The sequence below is a fragment of the Siniperca chuatsi genome, linkage group LG18 (genome assembly GCF_020085105.1).
Source record: "Siniperca chuatsi isolate FFG_IHB_CAS linkage group LG18, ASM2008510v1, whole genome shotgun sequence".
In the NCBI taxonomy this organism is placed as follows: domain Eukaryota; kingdom Metazoa; phylum Chordata; class Actinopteri; order Centrarchiformes; family Sinipercidae; genus Siniperca; species Siniperca chuatsi.
Genome location: NC_058059.1, coordinates 20789019 through 20811536, shown reverse-complemented (window position 1 = coordinate 20811536; position 22518 = coordinate 20789019). Strand labels below are relative to the sequence as shown.

General features: G+C 40.1%; 1 protein-coding gene across 3 annotated transcripts; it reads right to left on the bottom strand.

Moving 5' to 3' along the window:
* Positions 1-1605: 1605 nt before the first annotated feature.
* mamdc4 (MAM domain containing 4) lies at positions 1606-22383 on the bottom strand. 3 transcript variants are annotated; one of them, XM_044173604.1, is made up of 30 exons: positions 21549-21679; positions 21051-21140; positions 19112-19204; positions 18575-18739; positions 17025-17150; positions 16444-16677; positions 16165-16290; positions 14210-14365; positions 13916-14019; positions 13650-13805; positions 12527-12617; positions 12299-12412; positions 11196-11288; positions 10960-11097; positions 10704-10843; positions 10186-10294; positions 9979-10083; positions 8856-8990; positions 8459-8586; positions 7966-8182; positions 7727-7864; positions 6567-6694; positions 6110-6200; positions 5371-5520; positions 5010-5135; positions 4713-4837; positions 4328-4433; positions 3385-3581; positions 3138-3203; positions 2481-2660 (listed from the first exon to the last, which is right to left on the bottom strand). In XM_044173604.1, the coding sequence occupies exons 4-30, from the start codon at positions 18693-18695 to the stop codon at positions 2625-2627; spliced, it is 3456 nt and encodes a 1151-aa protein (XP_044029539.1). In that variant the 5' UTR covers positions 18696-18739; positions 19112-19204; positions 21051-21140; positions 21549-21679; the 3' UTR covers positions 2481-2624. The 3 variants fall into 3 exon arrangements, with proteins under 3 accessions (XP_044029537.1, XP_044029539.1, XP_044029538.1); XM_044173603.1 differs by lacking the exon at positions 21051-21140 and having other exon boundaries at positions 21549-22383; XM_044173602.1 differs by lacking the exon at positions 21051-21140 and having other exon boundaries at positions 1606-2660; positions 9979-10294; positions 21549-22383.
* Positions 22384-22518: the final 135 nt, after the last annotated feature.

Here is a 22518-nt window from a genome sequence, read left to right as displayed (position 1 = left end):
TATGGTAGAAGGCACCAGAAAAACTAGTAAGTGAACCTTGAGTTTGGAATATCTTATCACAGATGATCCTCCGTGCTCAAATGTTTATTTTATCTAGACAAAGTGCTGTATAGCATGTAACACTGATGTATTTGAAAAATTTGGTTTATTTTGTTATGTGACTTTTTCATTTTTATTAATTTTTATTATTGCTTTTCATTGTTTTAAATGTGTTTATCAGCAAAGTAGGGTAACGGACTCTATTGTTTGTATTGGTATCTAAAAAAAAAAAAAACCCAACAACATCAATGAATGGATTATCAATCAATATCAAGTTCTCTGTTGTTCAGCTAATCCTTTCAGAGCTATCGTTGGGCTTTCAGTACCTATCGATAGGTTATAGCAGTGCCTCCATATTTACCAAAACATGTTGGTATATTATCTACATCCAGATGTCCTACTTCTGATTAAAACCAAATATAAATCACACACACACTCACACTCACGCTCACCTTGAGCGCAGCAGAGGTCCAGCAGCTCGTTCGCGTGGCTTGGTGCTCTGTCTCCGGTACTGCATCCAGCCGCAGACCAGCTCGTGCGCGATCATCACGTACAGCAGGAAGATGAGCACGGCGGGATCCATTCAGCCGCTGGATGAGAACCGGGTGGCGGTGCAAATAAAACGCTGCAGATGAGAACAAACAGCACCGGGCTGCAGGCAGCGCGGGCTGGCGGTCTTCTGCAGGATGAGGGGTGATCAATGATGATGATGATGAGGAAGAGGAGGAGAGGGTCCTCGTGCCCAAGTTGCCCCGTGTCCACTCCAACTTTAGGCACTCGAGTCGCGAGACGCAAACGGTTGCTTCAGTGGGCGCTCGCACACCACCCATGACAACACACCATCCTCCAAAATCGTCAGATCACCCGAGTGAGAACGGTGTTTTTTTGTCTCTGTCTCACTCACAACAGATGAGAGTCACGGTGACAACAGCAGAGAGGGGACATCGGAGGATGTTGCCGTAGAGACGCGACCGTTGCTAAGGACCTGATGTCGTCATCCCCTCTTCCTAACGATGTAGCCTATTTGACCACATCAGAGCCATGCAGGGAGCTACCAATCAAGAGCACTCATGATTGCTTTAGGCTACCATTCAACCTCTGACACAGGATGCGACCACTGATTATTTGCATTATCAGTAAAATTTTGATCAATACATTTTATCTGATAGATAGCCTACTTAGTCCAAAAATCTTTAAAACAGAGTAGATCAACACTATGCAAAATCTTTTAATTTGAGAGGACATAACCAGAATAGATCTGATATTTTTGACTAATTGCTTAATCAGTTAAAGGTTAGTAAATTATCAAAGTTCACATTAATTTATTTGTTTACTGATCGACATCGATAAATAAAATTTCTGCACAAATTTTGAGCAAACACATTGAAAATTTCACTTTAAACCACCTTACAACTAACAAACATGACTGACAAGCTATTTTAATCACAGATTTCTTTTCACTTAAAAAAATACATTTTCTTTTAGCTCAGACTTCTCATGATGCAGTCATTTAATTCCCCAGTGGACCAATGTACTCTCAGAGTGAAACAGCGCACGACACCAGTGTTTCAATGCGCAACTTTATTTCATTTATCATCAGAGCTCAATTATATCTTGTTCCAAAGCAGCGTAAAGTTAACCCTGCAACACATCCAAAAGAATACATCTGTCCTACAGTCTTTTTCCAAACAGTAGCATCACAGTACATGCCGGCTTCCTCTACAACCTTTCTATCTTACATATCTCCACCTCTAGATTAGAGGTGGAGATATGATATGATCAGATTTTTAGTCAAGCTCTACTCTAGTGTGAGTCAAGCTCTACTCCCATAATGCAACTCAATAGTGTCTTTCATTAGACCCTCTGCCTGGTAAACTCACAAGCTCCATGTCCCCAGTTCAGGCTTTCTGCTGTAAATGGATAGTCTCCGAGCTAAAGCCGAGATAACTGGTTAAGGAGTTATTGAGTGAGTTATTTTCTTGACAAAACTCCTCCAGAGGCACAGAAGACATTATACAGCAGATATCACAGGCTGAGTAATACTTCTGACTAATTAACTGGCTCTAACATGTAAAATGGAAGTGGCGCCACTCTAAGCCATGAGAAAGGAGCCCAACCTGCGGAGTTCTCCTTAAACTAAACTAACATGATTCAGTGTTGCACTTGACCTGAAACTGCTGGAACTTCCTCACAGATCCGGATGGATCCTACATCGCCAACCATTTTTGCTATTCATGGGTTATGCCCAATCTCGATTTAAATAAAGAAAGTTAAACTACTTTTCCATCCATGACACGTTAGACATCTTCTTCTGACTTCCATCTGTCCGTCCACAGGCAGAGAGCTGCAACCCTCAAGGGCTCCAGCAGATCTGAGGCAGCTGCACCGATTAGGCCTTCATCAGTGTTTCAGTATGTGGGCTTGTGTTTTGTGTATGTGAGTTTGTGTGTGTGTGTGTGTGTGTGTGTGTGTGTGTGTGTGTGTGTGTGTGTCATGTAAGGGCGACACAAGCAGTTCTTCTGCTGTGATATCGCCTTCATTTCACAAAGCCACCTTTAGGTGGCAGAAACACCGCTCCTCCTGCCTCACGCCACCTCCATCTCTCTGACATCAGCAGAGACCTGCAGAAACACAAGACGAGTCGGTCCGTCAGTGAGCACAACCATAATAAACTGGCCAAGGGAGGGTGGTAACTTTTAAACATGTTAGTAAACAGTAATATTTTTGCGTCTTCTTAAAGGCCCTGCACAAACATATTGAGAACCAAAAATAATGAGCCCTGTGAATAATTTAGCTATCATAAAAATGAAAGTGAAATGAAAGCTTTAACCAAAAAATAAATAAAAAGGTATTTGTTTTCTAACCAATTCTAACAAATTAGCCACAAGAACATAAATATATATAGAATATTCGGGCTCATGGCTGTGAGTTTATTTTAGAGTCTACTTTCTGCCCTCTAGTTGTCAAAGATATGTTAGTGCAGCTTTAAACCACCTTTATTCAACCGTACTTACAGAGTACATGTGAACAGGGATGAGTATATGGTCTCCCCACCCAATGAAATAGAACATTAGTCGTAAAAAGTCCTGTATACTCACGGAGACATTATTGAAGCCAGCTGCCATCGGATGGTTTTGTGCTGGTGGAACCATCACATTGTCTTGCTGAAATGAACACATGATTAATTATTAATCAGACACAGTAAAGAAAAGATGATGCTAGCTATATTAGCTCAGTATTTAACTCAGTAGTGAGATAGATCTCAAGTTAACTAGCACAAATTTGACTGGATGTTTTTTTTTTTTTTTTACTGTTATCAAAGGTTTGAATGTCAGATTAACTCACTGTGAATTCTGGTTCATATGTTTCATTGTGGAAACCAACACCAGGCGAGGAAGATGATGTCGATGGACCGGTCACGGCCTTGATTCTCTGTCGGGTCCGCAGGTAGTAAATCAGCAGGGCGATCAATGTGCCGATCAGCAGCAGGACCACGATGACGGACGCTGCAGTCCCTCCTGCGTTGTCTCCGTTTGGTGAGGCTACAGGGAAGATGGAAAACATTTAGTTACCAGAAATTGTGTTGAAGACAACGGGACCACGTTACATTACAGTTAGAGCTGCACTGGTGGGTTTGCATTTTAAGCCAGTTAACAAAGTGCTGACAATTAGAAAAAATCCTTTACTGCTACTACAACTACATATTATACATTTTTAGTCCCATATTGTACCTTCTAGGCAGCCATTAGTTTTGATTTATTTCGGTATGCTTTGAATATCAACTAGAAATCCGTCCTTGTAGCTGCATAACTACGACATGATAACATAACTTAAGAAAAAATAAAGGTGACTGTGATGCATTACCAGTCTCAAGTAAATTTGACAGGTTTGAAAGATGATTTTTATATTGTATTGAAGTAAATGGTCAATTACGGCAAAATCACTACGCCCGGAGAGAAATAGTTCCAGCACGTCTCGGTTTTTGTACGAATTAAACAAACAGGATATATCGTGTTAATTAGTGAGCTTTAGAAGTGCCGGTAGGCAGACTTTTTTATTTTCTGACAGAGCCCCCTGCTTTATGCTCAGCTAGGCTAACCTGCTGCTGGCTGTAGCTTCATATTTAGTGCACAGACATCAAAGTGGTATCAATCACAATAAACATATATCCCAAAATGTCAATCTATTGCTTTAAAAAAAATCTGTGAAAGCAGAAAAATAAACTTTGCACATATGCAGTTAGCAGTAAATGGGCTGAAAAACATGCAAAACCACTGGCTGATCTTACTTGTCAGTGCATCTGTGACTTTGTTAGCGCAGTTGACGCCGACGGTGTACTCAATGTCATCCAGAGCTACAACACCCGATGTGCCTTTGATTCCTTCAAACACAATCTGTTAACAACAAAAACAAGACGACAGCAGAGATAGTAGTCTAGTTAAAGAACCTTGAATGTAGAAGTTGTAATGTATTGGTCTGAAAACTCTGAAGACAATAAGAAACAAAAAACAAGTTCCCTCAGGTCCATCATTCCTGTCCAAAGTAAGACATTTAGCTGTGTGCAGAATTTGATGTATCATTTTGTGCTGTGGAAAAGGCTTACATACAGAACACTACAAAGGGTTAAAGTGTTAGAAGCACTATATTAGTATATAATAAAGTGAAAGTCTGACCTGGTATTCTTCAGTAGATGTGATGTTGACATCAAAGCGTTTCCACGGTCCTCCCAGTTCACTCACCACCAGCAGCTGATGGAGACGACCTTCAGTCAGACTCCACACCCTCAGCTCGCTGTCCGCTGCATACATTAAAAAAAAGAAAAAGAAATAAAAAGTGGAAATGGATCACGCACATCCAGACCACATCTGAAAGTTTTTCACAACGAGATTCATGTGTGGATACGGCAACTTGAGAATTGGATCTGCCTGACCAGAGGTAAACAAAAGTTCATTTAGAACAGTGATCCTCACATGAGTACGGCTTGTAGGCCCAGAATTTCAGGCAGGTGCCCTTAGTTGGGGGCAGGTGAGGGCTCAGCAACTGAGCATTTTGATTGGCTGCCGTCCGGTTGCTGCTTGGAAAGAACAGGAAGTGACCTGGCAGAAAGGAGAGGGAAGGTAGTCTATTTTACACTTCGCTGGATAAACAAACACACACAAATGGACAGACATACATAAAATAAGTTTTGTGCTTAAAAACAGTATTGTTCTCTCTGCTTCCTGACTCAGTGGGAAGATCTTGTTGATAAGAAGTGAAACATGATCATGTGTAGCTTTTGCCACAATATGCACAGTCAAAGTAGCTCCGTCCCTGTTTGTCTCTCTGGTTTACCTCTCTCTGTGCCCAGTGTGTGGTCTTCATGTGGGGTGGAGTAGTGCCTCTCTGCCTCCTGGCTCGTCAACTCCCAGTCCAGTTTATCTACTTTGATGTTTTGCGTGTTGCTCCAGCTACACATCCCTCTCTCCAGACTGCACTTAGAACCTGAGATATTTAACAGAACAAAAATGGACACTAACACAAAGAGGACACAACTGTTGTACTGATGTTTCACAAAATGCTAATTGTATTGGTACAGCTTTCTTTTTTAATAAAACTCTGTGAATAATGTGTCTATGCCTAGCTTTGTGTAGTCTTTTAATTTGATCTGGGTTGGGTATCCAACATGTTGAAAATATTTTATTAAGAATTTCTCCAAGGTAAAGTTACAACTAATAGATGGAGGGAAAAATTGGGTGTAAAATCTTTGAAAAGGGTACTCCAGTGATTTAGTATTGCACTTTGATAAAGTTGTTGGACTTACAAGAGAGAGATAAAAAAAAAAGGTCAAAATCAAAGCAGCAAATAATAATAAGCCCCATAACACAACTCAGTAGGATTTTTCATTAGACCTTCCCTGCCTGGTAAATGTCCATGTCTTCCAAAACCCACACATCCAGTTTGTAACACAGGCTTTCTGTTGAAATTTGTAGTCTTCAAGCCCAAGCCGGGATAACCCTGATGACATCATCAGGTCTAGAATCGTACTATATTTTTTTCGATGAACCTGCACACTAGTCTAAATGTTACGAACCTTGATCTTCGCATGGGTGAGCTGAAAGGAAGATGTCATCAACTGCAATGTGAGTGTCTTTGCCTCCGGCTCCGACCACCTCAAACTCCAACTGCAGAGCAGAGTGAAGCACATCATCATCTTGGTTTTAAATGAGAAACACGAGATCCTACATATAAAGGTCCACTAATGACAAATCTGGGTCAAATTCTGCTGGAGAGATGGAAAGTTTAACATGCTGCTTTTACTTAATAACTACAGACTGAGTGTGGATTTTGAAGGCATTTAAAGACGTCTTAAAGACGTCTCTGAATGAGAGAGGTATCTTTAAATTCAGGTGTGGACAAAACACACTAAATAAACTAAAACACATTCATTAATTCATAAATTATTATTAATGCATAAAAAAACATGATTGTATTCTAACTGGCCACTTAAAAAGCAGCCCTCTCCAGCCTCCACAGAGTCCACGCTGTACCTGCCAGTCCACAAGGGCACTCGAGATGTTGCTGTTGCCATGGCGCCAGACATCTCCCTGGTTCAGACTGTCAGAGAAGATCTTCACCCTTTCTCCCTTCACCGGCTTCATATACAATGTCAGAGAACCTGCAAAGTACACACAGTTCAGTTGTGTTTTTTTGGTCATTATGTCTGGATAATGCGTTTGGTCGTGTGTGTGTGTGTCTGTCCGCAGCTAATCTCGCATACTACTGGACCAATCAGCCTAATTTTTTTTTGCGCACATTTATGACTGTATGCTCAAGTACTTCTCGTGGTTGCGGTGATTCACAATTTTTGAAAAACCCATTTTATTGACTGCTCTGTTTTATGCTGCCGTCGACTGCTGACTCCTCTTAACCGGCCAGTGGGGGCCGCAAGTGATCAACGACTGCTTCGGTTTGGAAGCTTGTTTCCGCTAGGGCAGTGATGAGTGGATGAAGCCTTATGAAGTTTTGGGGATTTCTTTCTATTTGTGCCGAAAAAGATTCAAAGCTTTGGGGCTCCAAACTCAGCCAACACAGTGACATTTGGAGGCTTGTAAAACTTCAAGACACTTGACTTTCTTTGGGGGCCCTCCTTACTTTGTCTGGAGCCGAGAACTATGAAATAAAACTATAAACTACTGTATATAGTTTAACTACATATGTAACTATATAAAACTTATTATTTGTTTTATGAGGACAACATGACAACCCTTTGATATTGTACTACCACAATGTGGCAAGAACATTCCCGCAATCTATAAAGTGGGCATAATCCTTGCATGGCATTAATACACAAAACACACATTTGTAGTAAACACTGATTGGCTTTATGTCTCCCAGTAAAAACAACGGTTTTGTAGAGCCTTACGCAATTGCGTATTCAGCGTATAGGGCGGCCGCCGCTGCATATGTCTGCAATAAAAGTCCAAGAAGCCTGCGTGTTTTTATTAAATCTGTATACTTTTTTTTAGAAATGCTGCATTACATATAGATGTTAATGTGCAGTAAAATAATTATGCGCTTTCCAAAAAGCCTATATAGAAAATATTTTAGCTGACATGATTTTGGTGATACCAGGCCTGGCGGAGATCTGCACTCTACTGAGCGCACACTTCTTGTTGTGGTTGTGTCTCAGTGTGTGAAGGTGCCTCACCAGGATTCACTCCTCCCATGTGATACCAGAAATGGACGCACTCAGTCTTGGCGGTTCCTTTGCGAACAGGGGAGGTGAGGACTGCCGTACCACCAGAAGGAAGGATGTTTGCTCCGGTGTTAGCCATCATGTAGAAACCTGAGCAACCAACCAGGCAGAGGAAGATCGCAAATCACAGTCTCTCCGTTTTTTGCACGTATATTAAAATATTGCTATTATTTAATGGGATTCTCTCTCACCCAGTTCAGTCTCCAGAGTGTGGTCGGTTTTGGGTCCGGGCGTCGTGGCGGTGTTTCCGCTGCGGTGGAGCCAGTGAACTTTACCAGAGCTGCTGTACCCACACCGCTGGCCTTCAAAGGAACACATCCTCGGCACGGTGCACGGACGGCCCACGAACGCCACATCGTCAATGGCCACGCGCCCGTCAAAACCAGAGCGAACCGCTTCAAACATCAGCTGGAGATAGGTCAAAGGTCAGAAAGGGTGAGTTGGAAAGGAAGGAAGATAATGTTAAAATATCTATTTTGGAATCATCTTCTTGTCTATCTGTGGAGACAGAGTATACACAAGTACTTGCTTAAAGCTGCAGTGATATTTTGTTTTACCACAAGCAAGAAGAAATTCTCCAAAATCCCAAACTGTCTAATATGAAAGATGCATGAAGCTGCGTGACATTGCATGAATTCTGAGACATTGTTTATTAATTTCAGGCTGACTGCAGTTATTCCATACCTGAAAGTTTGTGAGCTGGTGTGGTACTGGGCAGTGGGCTTCGTGCCACACGTTGCCATGAGCTCCACTGCGGGTCCAGAGGACGCTCTCATAACCGCTGTTATCTAAGAGCTTCACATTCAGAGCACCTGGACGGGGTCAGTGGGTGGGGATGGGGCAGTACGAGTGAGAAGGAAAAGAAATGATTTAATTGTCTGATTATTTCCAGCTTCTTTTAACAGACAGAATGTGACTTTTAAGAATATATCCTGTTCCTTTTGTATTAAATTATTAACTTCAGGTTGTTTGTTGTTGTTGTTTTTTTTACCCCCTTAAACATATTCACAGGCTTAAAGAAACAGATGCTTTGTTATCATTATTTCACTCTACACTGCTTTCCATGCAGTCTCATCCTCACCTGTGTTCGGCCCGTAGAGTTTGTAGAAGAAGGACAGGCAGTAATCTGTGGGAGCTGGTAACTGTGTGAATGACACTAAGCGTCCGAACACACCGCGCAGAGAAGGACTCCACATGTCCACAACAAGGCTTCTGCCTGGACATCAACAGAAAGACGGGCGGGAATTTAAGTGAGTTTTAAGGCATCACAAGTACAGCAGTGGCACCATATAAACTGCAGTTATACTGTATTGTCTTATGATATACTTCATGATTTATAGTGATTATGAGTGATGCAATTAATAAGCTATATACTATGTTGAGCACATTTACAGCAAATAGACTATCAAAGATCTTGTCACTTTAGCTCTATTCAAATTTTTCATTATTCATTGATTAAAAGACTCGTTGAAAAGCCTAAACCGATTCTGAAGATTTAAAATAATTATTTTCAAACCAGAAAAACTATTTGTCTTTGGGCAGTTTAGCCCAGTGCGCTGGTCAAAAAGTTGTTAATTTCTGAAGTAAATTAGAACTTAAGCTTCTTCAACAGAATGGAGCACTGTTGTCACTGTGTTTTCACTCTATGTTCCCTGATGTAGAGTGACTACCAGTGCAATAATAGCTTGCAGCCTTGAGGCTGTGTTGGGACTAGAATTACATCCCAAATGTGTGATGAACATGGAAGTGATTTGAGCTTTTAGTAGGTTTGACTGTTACATTTTTCACAAAACATGTATCTTAAATCAAAAAACTATGAACAATATGAATAGAAATACTCTGTATATTAAACCATTAGCATATAAGTAGATTATGAGCAAGATATTTCTCTTCATTGCATACATAAGATGATTAAAATAGATGATGTAATGGCCAATAAACACCTGACAAACACTGGTAACTGTTAATGTGCATTAATAGCATTATTATTGCATCAAACCGCGATTACAAAATATCCTCCTATGGATTCTCTACTCCATATGACACATTAAAAATGTGATGTTTTCTACCAGTGAGGCTAAGGAAAGATGGAGGCAAAGCACGTGTCTTTGTGTCTGAGATACTCCTTACTAAAAAACACACCAATGTGCTGTATATCCATATGCATTGCTTTATTTTTGTTTTTGGTTTTTAAATAAGCTTACCGATCCCGATGGTGTGGTCCATCCCATCGAGCAGCGTCCAGTCGAAGTTGTCACTGTTGTCCTGATACCATCCACACAGTCCATCTTCAAAGTTACATGATAGTGCTGGCCAAAAAAAAACCATGTAATCCAAGCATTGAGACATTTCTAGGTAAAAGGTGAAAGTATGCATCATGTATGTATACTGTAAATAGTTATGAGAGTTACCTGTTGGAGAAGATGGAAAATAGTCAGCATGACAGTTGACAAAGCGAACGTTTTTCACTTTAATCTTGGCGCAAGGACAAAGTTTCACAGCGCGAGCTTCAAACGCCAGCTGGTAAAAACAAAACGAGGAAAACAGAGGAGCCCTAATAAGTGAAAAGACAAAATTCAACAAATTCAACTTCAACAGTAAAGCAGATTTTTAACCAGTTCCACAAGATGCAGCTGTTTTATTACAACCTATTAAAGATGGCAATTGGAAATGAAATATTTCCTTGCATGTCTTCTAGCCGCAATGCATCACCAGAACTTATTGGGTTATGTTGTTTTCTATGATTTCCTTTTTCCTTTCTTTGGTACCAGCAGGATAGAAAAGTCTTTACATTTTGGAAACACACAACTAAAGTTTGACGTCCTATTTAATTTTGTGGCTCATATCTGTGAGTCAAATCTCATCCTCAATGCAAACATTTCAAATGATAATTATAGCAGTCTCTATTAGCCCTGAGAAAAAAGCTGACCTGGAAGCGATGTTTTCTGACTCCGATAGGCACGTTGACGTGCTGCCATGCCCCCTCCCCTGTTCCTGTCTTCCCACTGAACTCCCACAGCTTAGGCAGCACACCCAGCAAGCTGTCAATCACCCTGACGGACAGCTCACCTGCAGCAGAGAGACGTAAACAGTCATATTAAAAGCTGTGAGTCGTGGGTCCTGGGAAAAGGGTTAGGGTTAAAAGTCAAAAGAAGACATGACGGATAAGACGTTAATTTAGTTACCAATGTGATCTGGATTCCCAGTCAGTGCAAAATCAAAGCTGAGGGTGCAGGCTGGCCCGGAGGGGCCCAGGAGGGGGGTCCGTGTCTGGGCATCGGTCAGCTGCTGGCCTGGGGCCTCGGCTACATACAGGTAGTCCTCTAAGAAATATGAAATCAAAATGTTTTGTTATCTTTTTTAATCACTGAATATTAGTAAATCCATAGTTGAGTGTTGTGATGACAGAGAGTAGTTGTACCTTTGGATGTGGAATTTTCATATAGCACCCAACCTTGACTCCCAATGCTGGAGTCAGTCCAGCCTGAGCTGCCCTCGGTGTAAGAGAAATCCCCTGCAGACATGATTCATGGAGACATCTCCCATTAAAAATGAGACAAGAATCAGACAGTTTACAACTTTACATGGTGACTTGCATTATTCTTGCATGTTCAGTGCATGTGACGGGTCATAAAGGTCAGTGCCGATTATTCATTTAAAAAATAAAAGACAGTAAATAAACCTGCTTAGTTTCCTTATCATTGCAGGTATTGGCTGTACAAAAAAAAAACAAATCAATATGTCATATTACCTAAAAAAAAATTGGCAACATAATGCTGCCATTTTTTTATTTGAATGGTTTCAGATCTTTTAAAGCATTCTATGCTTCTCTAAAAAAGTCCTCCAACATAAAGTCATTTGTCATTGGATATGAGCGTTTTCATATCTGGTGCTTCTTTCGGCAGGACAACATTGTTTGTTACTTCGCTGCTTCTTCGCTGCGGTTAGGAGAGGATCGTGGGCATGGTTAAAAGAAACCATCATTAACTTTTGGTAGGAGACTGGATGCAAACAAAGATCTCTGCGGTGTCAAAGGCAGACACTTTGGGTGCCGAATCATCCATCCCGATCTCCTCCCTTAGAGGTTTTCTGTCGCTGTCACTCTTACTTCCTCCTTTGCTTCTCAGAAACAACGCTCATTATTCACATGGTCGCAAGACGTGGCTCGTCAGGAGAACGTAAACCTTGGTCGTCTGTAACGTTTGACCAAACAATCAGTGCTGACGATTTTCCTGCTGTGGACCGTCTTTCTCCTCCTTGGATTGAAGCCCACAACCTCATGAAACCCCCTTTTAAAAACCTTCTAAAACAAGTCTGCTTTTCTTAGTTCTCAAAAACTCAACATTTAAGCGATATACAACAGCATTTTGTAATTTGCTCATTTGGGGGGCCCCCAGGTGGCTTCTGAGGCCCCAAACAGCTTCACTTGTGCTTCGCTGGGTTGTCAAAGATAATTTATTTTCAACCTTTGAACCTTTGCAGTTGATAAAAGTAAAACTGAGTCAACAGGATGACTAGACTCACCACATTTGGCTTCATCCTCTGCTCCTGCACAGTCACGATTAAAATCACACATCTTGTCCGGTTCAGTACACGGGTGTTTAGGAGGTTTAGGGAAGTTTGCCCAGGTATTATTTTCTGTTCAAGAAGAGAATGTGAGATAGCAGATTTATCGTACCACAGAAGGTATTTACTCTCATCCTCTGCAGATGTGGAATCATTGTTTTTAAAAAATACGGTGAAAAGGATTACCAGATGATAAGCGACATTCAGGAGACAGCACAATGCTGTCGACAGCGATACCTCCATATGTAAAATCCCTGACTGCTGCCATTATTACAATCTATAATGACAGAAAAGTCGACAGAGGAAGGGAAAAAGAAAATGGAAAAGGGTAGATTCATGATAGCAATACAATTTCATCTCTGGTCAAGACTAAAACATTAATTTCCAAAGTGCTTTATACCCATTTTGTGAAAAAATTGCTATTTGCTTTCAATCGTCATTCTTTCTTTTAAAAGTAAATATTTCATTTTGGAACCAAATTCCCACAAACACACAGTTTATAGACTTATAGTCTTAGAAATTACAGAACAGAACTAAGATGTGTTTGAGGTAATATAGAAACAGTGTTGCCATTACATAGTGCCAGAAAGTTGTTTTCTCAACTGTAAAATGTCCTGCTCAGTACATATCGTGGTAACGGAATTTAAGATCCTTATTAAACATGTTTGATTATGTTATTTTATTCATTTTTGTCTTTATCGACATTGCCCACAGTTTATTATCTTTACATTTTCATTGGGTAGATTTGTTTTTATTAATACACCCACTTTTCCACCCAAGCCAAGCGAAAAAACATTTTTTTATTTCTTTTATTTTCGATGTTTCCACTCTGGTTTTTTATGTGCAAATTGAAAGTGTGCATAAAAACTGGTGAAAGGAGCTGATTTTTGTCATCATGGCTCATCATCATGCGCAAAGATCACTTTTCTCTTGCATGTTCAATTAAAAAAAAACAAGTATAACCTGATATATTCTCATCAGATAAAACTCTCAAATATCAATATATATATATATATATATATATATATACATATATATATATATATACATAATCAGTATTGGCCTCAAAAACCCAGTATCATTCAGGCTCTACTACCAGATGCTTGTGAGAATTTACATGCGTAGTCTGTCTGTGTACATTAAATTCACATTTAAATGTGTGATAAAAACTATAAAGTACTTTATGTTACCATGTCCAATACCAATAATTTTCCTGTTATTTACCTTAACTTATGAATCTTCAGTATCAATATCTCTGTTAGGCTACAGCTAGCATCATTATGGCTACAAACTCAGGTGAAGTACTCACTTGGAAAGTGGAGTTGGTGACAATCTCCACCTCTGCCTTCACCCAAACATCGCCTAGGGCTCCGGCCCGCTCCCAGACCGGGTAGATGCTACGATCTGCCACCAGCACCGTCAGACCGCCAGACCTCGGCCCAAACTGGTGAGTGTACATCACCATCTACAGCGGAAAGATACAGAAAACTTGTTAAGACTGACTGGAAGTAAATTAAAGCCTGGGAGTAAAATAAAAACGTCTCTGACCGAAGAAGGAATCAGCTTGGGACTCACCTTGCAAGGATGGGAACTATTGGTGGGTTCAAGGCGGGGACTTTGGAAAGCGGCCCAGTCATTTGTGAGACCACCATCAGGGACAGTGACATATAGGAAGTGACCTGCAATGATAAGAATGATATCCTTTATTTATATATTTTTTATGTATGTAGTATTATTTTTTGAAACAAAGTTACTTAAAATACTTACAGAAACTCAAAAGAATAACACTGAACACACTGACAATGAAACGGAACAACAGTAAGGATTCGACGATGAAAAGGCATACTTTGATTCATCAGAACGTGATACCTGTTGCACTGTTGTTGGAATGATCCCTGCCTGGTCCTTTCAGAGGATCCGTGATGGAGATGTTCTCCTGATTCGTCCTTACCCATTTTAGTCTGGACAGTGAAGTCAGGTCCCAATCACACAGGCCCTCCTCAAAGTCACAGAGCCGGTACTCTCCTGGAGACACAATAAACACACACAACTTACATTAACTGGTGATATGTGGTAAAATGTACTGTGTGGACTGTATGGAGTTCTCACTGAATTTCAGGAATATTGTGGAATTTTTGTGTTCCATACAGATAGTGTTGGGGAAAAATCAATAATTCTGTGGGGAATTTGGGACAACACAAAGTGGTGTGGAAACAGAGGTGGATTTTTAAGGCTGTCCTCACAAGAGAAATTACAGCATTGGTTGTTAAAACAATTCATATGTTGATGTTTTCCTGACGAGCGGCCTCTTCTGATTGTGAATATAATGATTTCTTTCTGAGAGGCAAAAGTGGCAGAGGCACCTGACTGGCAGTTCACATCTCATACCAACAGTCAACAGTCGTTGGTTTCTTTTAAAGGAATAGTTGGACATTTTAGGAAAAAGCTTATTTGCTTTGTTGCTGAGAGTTAGACGAGAAGATCGATACCACTCTCATGTCTGTCTGTTAAATATGAAGCTACAGCCAGGCGACGGTTAGCGTGGCACAAAGACTGGAAGCAGGGGAAACGGCTAGCCTGGCTCTGTCCAAAAGTAACAAGAGCCACCTATCAGCTACCTAAAGCTCACTAATTAACATTATACATCTTATATCTCATTTGTTTAATTGTTTAATCCGCACAAATGAAGGAAGGAAGTAAAACTGGCCAAGTAATAGAATCACAACTGGTTGTTTTTTACACTGATCCTTACACTATTCCTTTAACTATGACTACGATCTTTAACTAACCAGTTTTAGTTGCCTAAACTTAACCACAGAGGTGGCCAATCAGAAAACAAAGAGTTTAACCCAATTAAAAAATAATTTTAACCAAAGGTCCACTTAATAGCATTTTCCAGAGCTTTCATCCGCATCTCTTCCTCAGTGGATGGAGTTTGCTCAGTTGTCATCACATGACCTAAGTATAGGACTTTGGTCACATGATAACATTGAGGAAGACCATCAGATACAGTTGAAAGCTCCAGAAAAAGTAAGTAGGTGGACTTTGAGTTAAAAATGTATTTGTCAAACTACTGTTTGCAAGGTCAAGAATGAACTTTCAGGCTTAACTCATGTGAAGAGTGTTTGTTGGTCATGTGGGCATTTTGGAAGGCAATGACCAACGATATATTTTGCCATTTACAGCAGATATGAGGACTTGCTGACATTTCATTTAGGTCATGGAAATGCTCTGACCCAGTACTGAAAGTTCATGGACAAGTGAAAGGGTCAATTCACTTCAGTCACACAAAAAAAAAAAACGCCACATTTTCTCATGTCTTTGTCGCGTTAACTATGCAGATACTTTTGGTTTTATGTGCCACGTTTTTAAGATTTCCAGCTTTGAAACTTCTGCCTTCACTCAAATACAATGGAGGTGAAGGGAGCTTTATTTGCGGTGCTAAAAACGTGTCTTCCCATAAACAATATCCTGGTTCTCTGGTTAATACACAGACAACACTCAACAGTTTTCATTGGGCCTATATATTAATTAGAAAGTAGGTCCAATCAAATTTGCAGTGAGGTCTGTCGATACCACAAAGTGTAATAAAGTAAAATATGTTGTTTGTTCTTTTAATTTGGATGAACTGCCCCTTTGATCTCTTCTGCACAATATCTGTCTTGCACTGTCTTCACAAACTCTTGTATTTTGTACTTTGCCCTTTTGCACAGTGAGTCATCCGTGTCTGGACCACAGACTGTATATAAAGTCAAATTCCTACATAGTTACTGTACTGTGGTGTCAGGGGGAGGCTCTCTGCTGTAATTCAGATGATTTCTCACCGCAGCCCTCCTCATCAGTCCCGTCACCGCAGTCGTCGCTGCCGTCGCAGACCTGTCGACGCTCCACGCAGCCCTCACGCCTACACTCCATCATCTCTGCTGGACACTCTTTCCCAGGGAGTGGTACTGATGAGAGCAAAACAACATCATCATGATTATGCTCAGCATGGCTCTGCAATTTGAATTGATCAATTTATTGATGCATTATAATTAATTGCTGGTAAGACTCCATAGAAAGGCAGGGGACTGCACATGAATAGGATATTTTGAGGGACTCACATGGCAGAGCACAGTCCAGAAACTCCAGCTGGTCTACCGCCACATCTCCCCTTCGCCCATCGGAGCGCTGCGAGTAAAGACGGATTCGGAAGGTTGTGGGAATACGGCCCAGAAAGATGGTAGCCTCCCTCCAGCCACGGACACTGGTGGCCTCAGGACGCCACACCACGGCCTCTAGAGAGTCCTGGTGAAGGACGGATGCCCACAAGGGTGTGGAGCCCAGACCTGTGTGACCTACAGGAAACGTTGCTTTATTAGTAGGGCAGCTGCAGAGGAAATTAAATCTTGTCTCAGTGTACCCAACAATAAAATGATCTACTAATAATTATTATGTTTCCAATAGATACAACTAATGAATCAAATTAGACTTATGAGAAACAATTACAAAACATAAATTACAAACAGGGAAACAAATATACATAAAATACATACAAATACTGCCAGTAAAAGTATTATGAAAATACAATACAAAATGATATAAAGTCCTGTCTTTAACACTGAGTCATAAGACATAAGAGAAGCTGGCCAAAGCATTCAGTTGGAATGTAGGCCTGTGACCTGTAGTCATTAAGGGTCGTTACCTGAGTCCCACAGGAAATATCTGAGACGAAAGCGACAGGTTGGTGAAGACTGTTTCATCTCTGGAGAGATTAAAACTGCAGTACTGACAGACTCTGTCCTCACCGCACTCACTCCCATAAAGGAACCTGTGTGATGGGAAATGGGAAACAACACAATTTAAAATGAATGAGAGATTTTCACTATTTCCTCTCCTTCATCCCACATTTTTATTTTGAAGCAAGGAAGATTTTTATAAAACATTCCCTCCATACTATTATAAATTCATACCACCCTGTCCCTCTGCTCTCTGACAAGCTGAACCTGTGTTCAACACTCGTCCTCCTGTTAAATGATGACTCTAATGCGAATTTAACTGCTGGGGAGAGATCATTGTGGTTATAGTTGAACTCACAGCTGCAGAGAAATTACTGGCTGTTGAGGCTGGCTGTGAGAATCACATCACGATCTGTTAATTACACACTTCATCGGTACATTTCACATTCCCATGGTGCTTTCATTAGGAGCCTCTGCAAAAACCTTAGTCACCAACCGTTGTCATTTCAAACATGAACGAAATGAACATGAATTAACACTCGTGGATCTTTTTTCAGTGTTCACGTAGTGTCAGTTTGGATGTAGGAGGAGGGGTGGCTGCTGGACAGATAATAACTGAAAATCCGTCAAAATTGTTGTTAGTATGAAATATTTTCTCCATTCCTGTAACACATCAGTGTCTGGGATTTCTGTGCACTGTTCATTGATCAGATAAGGAATAAAAATTATTCTTCCATTATTGCAATAATATTGTTCATTATGTAGCCAAAAGCATCTTAACTTTTTACTCTTCCCAACTCTTGGTTCTCAATTTAGCACCTTTGATACATGATTCTCAGGAAATTACAGCGACAACACTACACTCATAATCTCTCATGAATGTAAATATCACCTTGACCTTTCTTCCATCATCAAGAAATAAGTAGGAAATCATCTTTTGAAACAAGACACCTAGATTGCAAGTTTTTTTTTTTTTTTTTTTTACTATAGTCAACACATTTGTAAATGTGTGGCCTGTTGTCTATAGTCAAATACTTTTCAATACGCCTGTAACACAGCCGGAACCGGGATGCAACTTCTAAGACACATGGAAAGAAACTGTGCACAGCAATCAAATACATCTGGCAGCAAATTAAAGCAATTCAAGCTAACTCAAATATGAACTTTCTTGAAGAGATAACTTAACACAACTCTTCAGAATTTACTTCATGTCCTCATTTCACTGTTTTTAGACTATTTGACTTGTAAACAAAATGCTATAAATTCATAACATATAAACACTAAACATTCAAATGCATTTATCACATTTTCTGCAGTGGGTCTTGGCTACAGTAGTCCTGTTTGCTACTCACAATACAGCATGAGACTTATTGCACTGATGTACTCTACTAGTACAAATGAGATACTATACGTATGTGTGTGTAATATATTCCTCTTCCTTAAGACACCTCTGGCATATACAACATGAGGAAAAAACAACATAAAAAAGGATAAGTGACTGTATATTGAACTATACCTGTAGCTGTCCCGGTGGTGTAGTCAGAGGACGGCCCGCTGTCGTGCAGTGTGTCCCCCCTCTGACGTTTCTCCCAGCTGTACACTGCTGTATTTAAGGACTGGTCCGTCCATCCACACATTCCTGCTTCCTCAAAGTCACACTCAAACCCTTTTCCTCTGTAGCCTTGAGAGGTGTAAAAGAAATGATAGTTAACCGTTGTACCATATTACTAAAGTACTACATGCAGATCCAAACAGGGGACGTTTTTAATTTATTTCAGTAGACGATGCTCAGACTCCTTCTTCAGGTATCACTCTAAATAAGTGTGTTTTCCCTGCCAGGTTTGACCTAACGTTCCGTTTCACATTACAGTCCACTTTTTAATATACATTAAATGTAAATAAAAAGTCATCATTAGATCTGTAGATACACTCTCATGTCTCACCTCTCGGTGAGCAAAAGATGACAAATCATTTATAATAAGCAACAGAGAATTCAGTTTAGAGCAGGGTCTCCGCATCTGATGCCATATTTCAATAACATTTCTAAACTTACCACAGTCTTGCTCATCGCTGCAGTCAGAACAGTCACATACAAAGTCACACTTCCTTTCAGGAGCCTGACATGGAAGAGCCCAATAACTAGCCACTGTGTGACAAGATAAAACATCAATGTTAACTCAAACTAATACAGAATATTACTGATAATTGAAACGTACAGTGAGTGATTCAACATTAATGTTTTCTGTAATAATTTTATTCAAATGTTAGGTTAAGGTTATGTCCACTTCTGTTCCGGTCAGTGGTAACAACATTATTCAAGTCCTTTATTTAAGAAAACGTTGCAATACCACGATGAAGTAATCCTTTAAAAATAATACTTTACAGATTTTAGTAAAAATAAGCAAGAATTAGTAGTAAAATATACTTAAATATATCTGAGAAGGTTCATAGAATTGAATAAGCCTTTTAGATGAACATCTTCAATTAAAAAATCCAGTCCAGTGAGTTGGATACAGCTTTCACCAGATAACATATGCAAATATAAAAGTTCTTATTCTGAAGAATGGGGCCTTTCAGAGTGTAAATAAATAGATAAATACATTCAACTGTACACTGTATTTAGATATCGCAGATGGTCTGGGTGACACCAGGTCTGACTTTTTCATGCACATATTATCAACTTATCTCATTTGGCAAAACAGTCTTCAGTCAAGGTCCACTTACTCACTTGTTCTGCTGAAGCTTTCGACCGCATCCCACAGTCTTAATCGGCACAAGAAGTTTGCTCGGTTCAAACTTCACATTATTCTGAGCACTTTTAGGGCTTTTTCAATCTCTGCTAGCTAAAGGCTAGTCTCCCAATAGCCCATAAAAAACGAAACAAACAAATCAAAACATCATCTGCTGATGACCGAGTGATACAGTCAAAAACTCCAGAAAAAGCAAGTAAGTGGACCTTGAGTGGAGAATGCTTTTTGTCGACTGCTGATTCAAAAGACGAAAAAGACTTCTTAGACTCAACTTACCTTGTGTTTTGAATTTAAGCTCTAATTGTGAAAAGTAACTCCAGCCGACAGACATACATTTATTGGTGAGTAGAAAGTACAATATTTTCCTCTGAAATAAAGTGGAGGAAAGGTATAGTCTTCTGTAATGGAAATACCTGAAGTATCTGAACAGTACAAGTAATTGTACTTAAATACCTTCCATCTTATCCAGCTTCTGTTTAAAGGCTGTCTAAAATCTCACAGATGACTCTTATCAGGACTCATTACTATGAAAGATTTATGGCACATCTAATTCCAAGAGAGGCCAGAGAGAAGTAATCAGGTTAAGGCCAACAAAATGCCATCTGTCCATCCAAAGGTCTCTGATCAAGACTCAAGGCTTTGTGCTTTAATGACCTGACAGCTGGAAATCAGGCACGACACCGAGAAGGAACATGCATCACTGCACATTCCATAGTGAGAAAATGTAAATGTTTAGTTATCGCACACAGAGCATCTTGCAATAGCAGTGATATGAAGCGGAATAACATGTCTGGTAACGTTGGGATCACTTTTTATATAATAAGAATAATAACTACTCAGCCAATCAAATCGGTGCATAACCACAATCAGAATCAGAAATACTTTATTGATCCCAGAGGGGAAACTCTTTTGTTACAGCTGCTCACTATCACGTCAGTGCGCACAGGAATAGAAGTACTAAGCAAAAAATATAATACACTATAATACAGGTCAGATAAATTAAGTACCAAGTGGGTATGAGTATAAAATTAAAATAAGTGTAAAGTACAAAGTGGATTTACCGGCTGATGATAAGTATGTACGGTATAATAATACAATGTAATAATACAAGTAGTAAGTAAGTAGGAAGTAACCAGTGCGAGTCGAGTTAGTGAGTGAGGTACAGACGAGACGAGTCAGGCGTGCTCAAAAAAGGTAGACAGAGGAAACAGAGCTTTTAATCAAGAATGGACAGACTCTTACGTATTCAATCTTCCCACAGGCAGTTCAAAACCAGTATGTCTCATATGTTCCGAGACCGTGGCGACTATCAAAGGCAGCAATGTGAAGCGACTACGAGACAAAAGCACAGGGCATCTTTCGAGCAGGTTAACAAGGGGGATGGTGTCCCCCCTCAAATTGCCTACTGGCTACAGCCCTGTCTTTGAGACACCAAAGACAAAAAGTGAAAGCGATCAGCATCAACAGAGAAAACCCCCCGAAACTTTTTTTTTTGTTAAAGTAGTTTAACGTTCTAGAAAAAGCTATTAGGTGGAACTTATGGTAAGATTTTTTGTGAAACTTTAGGGGCTTGTTAGAAACGTTTCAACACTATAAGTTAGACCCTCCATACTTCTTTCTATGAATTATACGATACCATTAGTTTAGCCCAGCCGGCAGCAGCAGGAGCATTATTTCTACACTAAAGTGTGACTAAAAACTCACACTATTTGAATGGAGTCTGGCTGATAGTGCTCTTACCAAACTGCAGACTCAACAGCAGAATGAGGGCCGAGCTCCTCAAATGTAACATCTTCTCTTTCCCCCTCTTCCACCGGATCAATGTGAAGCCCTGAACGTAACCTGGAGAGTCTTTGCTAGTTGACTCTGACCTCTTCTCCATTTCTAAGCGATAACGCCTGGACTTTAAATTCTCCCAGCATGCAACTGCAACAAACCATCATAAAACAATTTCCTCCAAATTACTGCTATCCGCAGTATATAGGCTTCATCCGTACATTGCATAATAACTGAAGTAGACACAGTTGCCAACAGACATGCAGAGCAATTTAGCCCATTATGAGTTCACTGACTGTTTCACAAGAGCAGTTAGAAGTGCCTTGCTAATTGCTAAATTAAATTGACTGAGCTACACTTGCTGTCCATAAATCCCTTTCACATAACAAGTTCAATATGATAAAGGTCATTTCTTGCAATTAGTAAAGAGGAAGAATATGTTTAGCCTAGCTTAGCGTATAGACTAGAACCACATAGAAACTGCTAGCCTAGCTCCAAAAGTGACAAAATACACCCACTGACACGTCACAGCTGTCTTAATTTACAATTGCATCTGAATGTAAAAATTTGACATTTTGATTTTAGGAACAGTGTTCAAGCTATTTCTTAAGCAACCACCGCTGGGCAAACTGACCTGTCCAGTGGGGTTGAAGATTTGAGCCATGTAACTTTGCCATGAAAGCAACTCTAGCTGGTGAAGAAAGTGGATCATTTAGCAGCTAAGGAGCCAGATATTTCTCTCAGCGGTTTGTGGATACTAAAAAAGGCCAAAAGGAGTAAATACTGGACTTATACATTTGCCTAATGAATGGATGAATGTTAACATTGCTTGATGTCTGTTGGCAACTGTTAGCTAACACATTAACCATATTAACTTTATGAGGTGATAATACGTCAGTGCTGTGTTTACAGCTTGTTGCACTACTTGCAAATG